This window comes from Ananas comosus, linkage group 3 (assembly GCF_001540865.1).
Source record: "Ananas comosus cultivar F153 linkage group 3, ASM154086v1, whole genome shotgun sequence".
Lineage (NCBI taxonomy): Eukaryota > Viridiplantae > Streptophyta > Magnoliopsida > Poales > Bromeliaceae > Ananas > Ananas comosus.
Genome location: NC_033623.1, coordinates 10,682,071 through 10,691,721, shown reverse-complemented (window position 1 = coordinate 10,691,721; position 9,651 = coordinate 10,682,071). Strand labels below are relative to the sequence as shown.

General features: G+C 32.7%; 1 protein-coding gene across 4 annotated transcripts; it reads left to right on the top strand.

Annotated features, from left to right (window-relative positions):
- LOC109708080 (general transcription factor 3C polypeptide 6-like) lies at window positions 752-6,571 on the top strand. Of its 4 annotated transcripts, none has more exons than XM_020229675.1 (6): window positions 752-927; window positions 1,056-1,111; window positions 3,413-3,578; window positions 4,584-4,634; window positions 5,315-5,363; window positions 6,032-6,571. In XM_020229675.1, exons 3-6 carry the CDS (start codon window positions 3,471-3,473, stop codon window positions 6,223-6,225), a joined length of 402 nt encoding a protein of 133 aa, XP_020085264.1. In that variant the 5' UTR covers window positions 752-927; window positions 1,056-1,111; window positions 3,413-3,470; the 3' UTR covers window positions 6,226-6,571. The 4 variants fall into 4 exon arrangements, with proteins under 4 accessions (XP_020085264.1, XP_020085262.1, XP_020085261.1 ...); XM_020229673.1 differs by having other exon boundaries at window positions 3,377-3,578; XM_020229672.1 differs by lacking the exons at window positions 752-927; window positions 1,056-1,111 and adding an exon at window positions 2,591-2,884 and having other exon boundaries at window positions 3,377-3,578.

Genomic DNA, 9,651 nt, shown 5'->3' with positions numbered 1-9,651 from the left:
ATAATTTTTATTGTAAATTTTTGAATAAATATGATGTAAAAATTTATATTAATTTGAAATAAATTAAAATAACTTTTACGACGCATTTGTATGTACACTTGGCGAGTAATTTTTAAAAGTATAGCATAACTTGTTGTTTAAAATATCACAGTATAAAATAAATAATATAAAATCTTAAAAGCATAATTTACATAATATAAGAGTATTTTATTATTCTGAATTTGTGTTATACAAAATTAATACAATTTTTATGATTATAGAGTCAACATCATAAAATCATATATATTTGTTAATTAAGAAAAAATGCGGGTATCCGTAGGTATCCGCAGTAAGGCTGGCAATCCAGCTCGTTGTTCGCGAGTTAGCTCGTGTTTGTCTCGAAATGAGCTTGAGATCGACTCGTTTGTTTAGTAAACGAGTCGAACACGAGCTGTATTTTCCAACTCGTTTAATAAATGAGCCAAACACGAGGTAAGATGAACTCGCTTGTACTCAGCTCGATAATAGCTCGATTATATTTATTTTATATATATATATATATATATATATATATAATATAAATGTATAATTATATTTGTATATAAATAAATGATATAGATTATTATTTTTTTATTTTTTAATCCAACTTTAAAAACGAAACACAACTTATTTATAAAGCGAACCACTTATATTTTAAAATTTTAACAGTTTGATCAAAATCTAATGAATAATATTGCATTAACTACGTTTTACTCGTTTTATTTTTTGTTTCACATGTTATACGCACACAGCCGCCTCTCTCTCTCTCTCTCTCTCTCTATGCCCGAAGACCCCCCGGCAACACCCCCCGGCAACGCTCTTCAGTCTTCACCCTTCGTACACTTCCGGCAGCGCATTCTTTGCCGTTCACATATCTCGATGGAACTCCGGTAGCGACGCTTTCGACAGGTTCGTTCTTCGTCTTTCATGATCTTCATCTTTTTGTTTTCTCCTTTTCTTATGAATTTTTTAAGCAGAATGTAAATAATTTTCTTTTTTGGGCTTCTAATTAGAGTTTGATGTGAATTTTCTTACAGGAATTGAAGTAGATCGTATCCCGCTCAACTTCCTCCCCGTCGAGCAAAATATTTTTGTGAGTAAGATAACAATAATCGAGCCAACGGGCCGAAAATGAGCTATTTCAAATAAATTATGAGCAGATCACGAGTTGGACTTTTCGAGCTAGTCATGAGCTCGAGCAGAAGACGAGCCGACCTTGAACACCTTCGAGCCGATCTCGAGCTTGCTTGAGTTCGGCTCGTTGACAGTTTTAATCCGCGAATTGCTCAAAATGTCCATAATTTAGCGAGTAATTACTCATTTTATTCATAAATTTTTTAGTAGAAAAAATTAGTATATATATTCATAAATTTACGGATAATCTGCGGGCACCGGCGGCTGTGGATAGAAATTGTGAAGTTTAGTTATAGTTGTGTGATCTCGATTATCTGGACATTTGATAGTCTGGTATTTTGTAACTAAATACATAATTAATTACTATGACATCACGTCGATGTTACCAGTTCAACTGGTGAGACCAGCAGTTGAACTAGTAAATTTTTGACCTGATTGTAATTCTGGTCCGCAGCCGGCTCTGAGTTTTAAAATATTAAAATGTACCAGCAGATTTTTATACTTTAGAATGTGTTTGATTCCATATAAAACTATTCTAAAACAATTTTTCTGTTGAAAAGTCGAATTCCGGTATTTATTTGCTGCTAAAACAGTTTTCTCGAAAAATTTTGTTTATAGATTTTGATAAAAAAATGTCTTCGTTTTCTACTCTAACAGAGTGGAAAATGAAAACCCGCTTGTAAAAATTGCGGCCTCGGGGGCAGTGGGCACGCGGTCCGCGAGATACATTTCACCTCGTGTAGGGATGTCAATGGATATGGATATCCGAAATTTTATCCGAACCAGAACCCGAATAAAACGGATATATCCAATGGATATAGATATAAATTTGGATATGGATATCAAAAATAAAAACCCGACGGATATGGATTCGGATATGGATTTTGATTGTACCCGACCCGAATCCGAATCCGATCCGAACCCGAATTTATTTTGTATTTTATATATATATATATATATATATATATATATATATATATATATATATTTGTTGTTTTCCGTGATGCCCATTTTTCTCAATCTTCAATCTATCTTGCCCCCGACATACCTCTCATTTTTTTGTACGCATTTTACGACTAAGGATATATAGAGAGTTATTACGCGAGACTTACGTGCATGATTGCTTTGATTCTTTTTTGTGGTGCATATTTTTAGCAGTAGCTCTCAAGGATCGATACGGTACTAGTCCAAACGATGGTGATAACTTAACAACCAATTTAGTTGTTTGTTGTTGACTCATAAGTGGTGGATTATGTTCCCACGCAAAGGGTTTGGGAGTTGGACCAGAGTGCTTCAGCAAGTACGGAGATTTTTATACTTCTATCTTATTTTTGACAATGAAATATTCGAATCAGAGGTCGGCATAATTAAACATGTTTGCATTATTTGAAGTATATATGTGAAAACCGAGTGATCAAAANTATATAATAATTTTCTATTTATAATTTTTTTGCCATTCAAATATTTTTTTTTCTACAAATCAAATACTACAGAGTACAGAACTCTAATGATAAAGGATCTAATTGGGGCAACTAGAAAAGTTAAAGGCGTCAGAGACCTCCCGTGTAATTATCGATGACAATTAAGTTATTTACCCGTTCACAAAACCCTCTCCTCTGGCACTACTTTTTCCCCTTCCCTTCCGTCCTCTCCTGCTGCGGTCGGACCCCCTTCTTTTTTATCTCCTATCGCCGAAGCCGCCGGCCCTCCCCGCGCCGCTTCGATTTGACTGGTACGGTGAAATATCCAGTCTTCCCTTATCTATCTATCTATCTTTCTATCTGTTTATTTCTATTTGTAGAATATTCTTTTCTTCCCCCCTTCAATGCATACAAGGAGTATATCGACACGATATAGTTTCGTGTCGTGCCGCTAGCGCACTCAAATTTTTTTTTTCTTTAAATTAGTAAGTAATTTTTTCAATAAAATTCAAAATATTTAATAAAAATAAGATAATAAATAATTAAAATATTTTATTGTAAAAAAAATAAATATTTTATATTATTATGTATCGGCGTACATGTATGTTTTTTTGGATCGGAACGCATCGACCCGATTTGACAACAACCGTTTCGGCAAATTTTTGGTACGATCCCGTGTCATGACTTAAATCCTTGCTTGCGTATGCCTATGAAAGAGAAGAGTGAGTTGAACATCAACTGGAGAACACAAAGAACTTACTAATCCTGTTCTTGCTGAAGTTGACTATAAATAATTTGTGTAGGATTGTGTTTTTTGAAGTTAAAGTTCCTACCAACAGTTAAGACTAATTGAAGAAGGACATATTTGCTGATACCAACAATCAAAGCAACAGCAACATGGAGAAAAGCTCAGAACATGCTAATGAAGAGGAATTTCTTCTACTTGACTTGGATGACATCTGTGTGTATTCAGATATACCAGCAAATGCTCCCTATACTCTTTCGGTAAGTATAGTATAATCGATTGCTAGTGTTCCTTTGAACTTAAATTTGTTTCGCCCTGTTTGGATGCATGAATATCTTATTCAGTATATCTTCATGATTTACTTAAGATGAAGAGTGTGATCAAATGTATAAAATCAAATACTATATTCGACCTTCAAGTCTTTTTTTCGAATAAGATGAATTATCTTGTAGGTGAATTATGTTATCCTACCAAATTATGGATATCAAGATCTTTCCAGGAGTAAAAATCAAACTTCTTTCTTATAATCAGACTAAAAAAATTCTTGCATAACTTATTCCAACTTCCAAACAAGGTTTTATTGTTGTCACCTTATTGAATATATATCTACTTTCTCACTTTTAAATCTCCAAAAGTTTTATTGCGTCTTCATTTATTAGTTTTTTTAGTCTTCATTTCTGAAGCTTTTGCTCTACATGGCTAATTAATCAACTTTTTTGGCTTCACAAGTCGGTTCAATATATGTTGTATGAGAAGGGTATTATTATTTGGGTTGAACTCTTTAGTGTGTGACTTACTTTGCTCAATTTCTTTGGTGGCAAATGTGATTTTTATTGCTAAAATTGGTTTGTTCCTCCTCTCTCTGTGTCTTTTCCAACTGTGGGTGAAGGTAAGAAAACGTCTTCCTCGCTCCAAGATCATTAAAATTTGTACTCGCAAAAATTGATTCTAGCATTTTTAAGCTTTATGATAAGTTCCTTTCATTCGGCTCTTTCCTTTTAAATTAGTTTGAGTTCATTATTGATTGCAAGCTATTATGTATAATACAAGTAAAATTTATGGAGTATTTGACGTTGCTTAGTTTTGATGTGATCAAAGTATTTGACATCTGTTTTTAAGGAGTCTAATTTAATTGTCCAGATAGCACCAGATACCAAATTGAATGCTTTTTTCCTTCTTTTCAAGAACATTGCACTTTGTATGTTTACAGCTATGCACCCTTTTCAATCAATATACTAACCATGCAATTTCTTCATATTGTACAGGGTTTGGATACAGCAAATCCTACCTTGGTTATTGGTGATCGTCTAAAGCTGGTAAATGCTACAGCAAATCCTAGCATTTTTCGTAAATGCCACTATACTAGTATACGATGATCTTAGAACTTTCTAGGCAACTGAAAAATTAATTGCAACTTTTCATGCATAACCTCATGTATAAATGCTTTTTTTTTTTTGTTTTTCCCTTTGTTGACTTTTATGAAACTATATTTTGTTCTCTGTTATTTGGAGATTAACATGTTTATTTGTTTCACTTGTTTCTAGACTCCATGATATATATTTAAAAGAACGAAAATTTAGAACATCTTGTCATCTGCACTTGCCATTTTGTTCCCTGCAGCATCTATACCTAGCTAGTACGAATTAAGATGCTTTTATGTAAATCTAATTGTGATTTGTGCTATTTCTGTTACATTGCCTACACTCGATTTCAAAGTTGCTTTCAAAAGTTTTGCAGGCTTAAACCTTTTCCCATTTCTGGGTAAAAGATGGAACTTATTAAGAATAGGTCGGATGTATGAAATATGAACAACACATTTTTGACTGTTCACAAGTAAATCATGCAATTAATTCTCCGTGAACCAGCTTGATATTTATGAAACCTCATAAAGCTGTTTCATAGTCGTTGCTCTTAGAATATTTCAGTTTGATTTTTATCCTGTAACTTGAAAGCTGCTGGTTATGCACATTAAAGTACATTTCTTATCTTGCAACAGATTGGAGAGTACCAAGAAACAATTGGCACGTGTTATATTTTCTCCGAAGGTAATAATCGATTTACTGTTTATTGTACAAGAGTCACTGCTTGATGCAAACTTGGCTGCTCTACAATGAAATAGAGTTGATCATACTATTTACCCTTCATTTTTCTAATCTATAGCAAAAATTTTCTTATCACAAACATCTTGCTATTTCCAATTTTATCCTGTTCTTGAAGTATTTTGTTTTCTTCTTTTATTGTTCAACTTCAAATAAAATCATGCTTTAGACTGATAAATTAGATATTTTGGCAACCTAATGCAACCTTATTAGGAATCAATTACATTTGTTTTCGTTTTTTGAAACTTGTCCTTCTTAAAGAAACAATGCAACCTTACTAGATGTATAGATTGCAAACTATCTACTATTAGGCAGCGCATTTATGGCATAGAGTTTTAGTTAAGCGAGTAATAAAATGAAAAACTGTAGGCAATCAGATAGAATTTGAATTAGAAAAAAGAACGGAAATATAAGCAATACCAAATGTGACCCAAGGATTTGATGCATTTCATTTACTGTGAAATTGAGATCTTAGGATGAGAGGATTCATATTTTATCAAAAAATTTGTTGCCTTTTCCCCGTAATGGCATCGGGACTCTTTTGCTCTCTTTTAATGTTGAAATATATATATTGAATTGGTAAAGAAAACTTTACCTCTCTTCATTGTTATCAGATGGTGAAACTGCAACAAGAAATGCGGATACAAGACCTTCTGAAACGAATCTTATAAATGAGAAACACATCAGTGATTCAAATCAAGCTTCATCGAAGCAGGTTAAACCTGTCGCGAGCCTTTACAAAGCTCTCAAATTCAAGCCGGCCACGGACGACAAAAATGAATCCGAAACTACAACAAAGTGCTTGTAGTTTCAAACAGTATGATCGATATTGCAATTGGTTTTTTTTTTTTTTTTCTTATTTTTTGTCTATTGACAATTATTATAGTGGAATGTATATTTCTCTGTCTGGTTTTCTTCGCTTCGCTTGCGATTCTACTTTGATCAAAAAGCTGCAAGATTACTTTCAGTATGTAACTCCATTTAGGGATCTGATGTGGTATCAGATGCGAATCGAGAATGCAAACTTAGCTCCAACCTTGTTGAATAAGCCACATCAAAAAGTTGCTCTAAAAATTGTATTCCTGGTGGCAGTAAAATCCTAGCAGCTGTTTTATGAAAAATAATAGTCCTAACAGCTGCATGACTCAAACTGATATGTTTGCTTGTGCCTCTGAAGCTCTGTTTTTATTTATTTTTATTTTTTGTGGCTCAAACTCAAAAGTTTGTTATCTCTGTTGTTTGTCAACTTCTTGGCTTTGTTTGACAATTGATTTGTCTGACTGTCTGAGTGTATGAATGACATACTTAGTATTGTTAGATGTGCCTTGAAATTTGGTTATCGACTTTAATTTTACGCCCTTAATTCGTCAACAGCTTCGATATGTGTGATAAGTTTGGAAAAGCATTTGTGAAAGGAAAAATAAATGTCTGCGGTGGGTAGTGGAGATCTTCGGCTAAGAGGCCCGAGTCCATTACAAAATTTTCTTCTTCTTTTTGCCTTAGACGCAATACAGTACTGTAATCACAAACTTTGTACTTCCTTTTTCATAGTGAAGTTTTTTCTCTTGCTTTGTCTGTAGTTTTTCATAGTAAAGTTTTCTCCAATTTCACCCGTAGCTTTTTTTCCCAAAGATTTTTCACGTATATTCTTGTGTTTTTTTTATTGTTCTGTGGTTGGTTTGCCCGTTTTTCACGTTTGTATTTTTTATTTTTGTTTGTGCGCTCGTCATAACGACTATTTCTCTTTTATTATAGTCATATCTCGTGGTGCCGCGGTGATTGATTAATGGATATTATGAAACTTAAGATGTTGAGGACAAATATGCAAACAAGGCTCAAAGTTTAGAATTAAATCACTAACAGATTCTACAACGAGCCAAAGGCAATACTAAAATAGACCAAACCCTTCAGTGTGGTCTAAGATTAGTATTAAACTTATTCTTAAGCTTCAAACTTTGTTTTATTGAAACCGAGCCTTAGAACCTAGTCGAACCCAAATTGTTAGTGATTATCATTCCGTGCACAGAATTTTTTAGCGCATGGGTATTGTACCTCAAAAGAAAACACTTCTATCCCACAGACCTTTTGGGATATTTACTAGGTTATATTTGGATGTATAAATATTTTGTTAGATGTATTTGCTTAATTTATTTATGAGAATATTGTGTATTTGGTAGGTAAGATGTGTGATTAAATATCTAAAATTAGATGTTAGGTCTTGTTTGGTTCATCCATTTTGTGTATGGAATGAAAATTGGTTTGATCAAATCCGGTTAATTTTGTTTGGTTCGCATGAATCGGTTTGGGATTCCTATTCCGGACTGGAATGGGAATGGCCTATTAGCCTTCAATTTGATTCCGGTCTTCTATCCCGGATTGAGATTTCATTCCGGAAGCCCACTACGTTCTCGAAACCTATGTGACCATCTCACCCTCCTTCTCTTCAACTCTTTCTCATCAAAAAAAAAAAAAAAAACCTATCCTCTCTCAAAATCCTATCCCTAACCCATATCAATAAAAGTTTTAAAAATAAATTTGATATTTTTTTTGGAAAACTTATTAGAGAATAGTATTATATTTTTCATAAATTTTAAATAATATAAATTTATATTTGAGAGTAAAATTAGTATTTTAGTATTCTATAATTTTTTTAGTTTATACGAACCAAACAATGAAATGTGAATAACTCATTCCAATTTTCAATTCACAAATAAACCAAACGTCTTGGGAGAGTGGGTCATTCCAATTATCATTCCAATTCATTTCCATTTCATTATCCATTACAATTCCACCCTTGAACCAAACAAGCCCTTATATTCGGTCTTATGTTATTTTTTTAGATGAGATAAATCACGTCGTAGGTTTATCTCACGTCGTAGGTAAAATATACTATCCTATCATATTATGGATGCCAAAATCTTTTAAGTATTGCTCGGATGTCTGAATAAATTATCCAAAAATAGCATACTCGGTATGAGAACTTTCTAATATAACCGTAAATAAGGAGTTCGTCGACTATTGCTTCTTAAAAAAACTTGTTACTCATAATTTAGTAAAATAGCATATTTCATCGAGGTGATTTATCTTATTTCGAAAAAATAATTTGAAGATAAAATACAGTATCGATTTTAAATATTTGAACACACTTCTTCTCAATCAACCGTACAAAATTTTTAAATAATTCGAAGAGATATACCGAACAAAATATTCATATATCTTAAGGAGTAGACATCAAACTCTTTTTTTTTTTTTTAAATCACACTAGAAAATTTTATACTTAAATAATTTATTTCAACGTCCAACAGGGCTCGCACCTTTTATAGTAAAATCAAAAGGACTATTCATAATCTGATCAAGTTGTGTCGAGTCGAGTCATATTTTTCATCCTTAATTTGAATATCTAGCAATGTATTAATGTCCTCGGTCGGTAGCACAGTTGGTTATTAAATCCGCTCGGGACAATCAGAGGCTAAGTACATTGGTTCCGATTGACTAAATCAAGTACAGTGTAAGCATTAAAGCTCCAGCAACTCTTCCAACGAAGTTAAAACATTCAGAGAAAATAAATATGAATCATGCACTGAATCACCAGCAAATATTGCAGCTCACCAAAACACAATGCCCTGATCACTGAATCTTATTTGATCAGCTATTAATTGCAATGATTTTTTTTTTTTTTTTTGAAAGCTATAAATATACATGATATTTGCCCATCTTCATACATAGATATATAGAGAGATCGAGAGATAGATTGTGAACTTGTGAGGAAGAAACCAGAGTGGAGAGATAACTATGTCGAAAGCTTCGTTTATTTGTTTAATTGTTGCGTTTACCTTCGTTAGTTTTGTCAATGCAGGTGATTATTATTTCGAAGTACTAGATGCTGAGCCATTATTCTCTGAAAACTTATATATTTTTATATTTAACACTTTTCTTTACGTCTAATACTGAAGATTTAGCCTGGCGTGATTCGAAATCAAGACCTCTTACTCTCGTACTATGTTAAACTAAATGACACAACCATTATTCTCTAAAAACTTAAGATGATGATAGAGAACAGTGTTTAAATATTTTTGTATTTAATAGCATTGAATATATAAATATAAAAATACCATTTCTATCGGCTTAAACTTTTAGAGAACAGTAGTTATTTCATATAACTTAATATAATATTGAAGTTGGAGCTTAACAAATTGACTATCCTATTTTTCAAAATTTTGATTTTACTACCTAA

Excerpts from the sequence above, each read along its gene's own strand:
- LOC109708080 (XM_020229675.1), top strand. The coding sequence starts at position 3,471 with ATGGAGAAAAGCTCAGAACATGCTAATGAAGAGGAATTTCTTCTACTT. Across the intron at positions 4,635-5,314 it reads TTGGTGATCGTCTAAAGCTG|ATTGGAGAGTACCAAGAAAC; the intron begins GTAAATGCTACA and ends ATCTTGCAACAG. Across the intron at positions 5,364-6,031 it reads GTGTTATATTTTCTCCGAAG|ATGGTGAAACTGCAACAAGA; the intron begins GTAATAATCGAT and ends CATTGTTATCAG.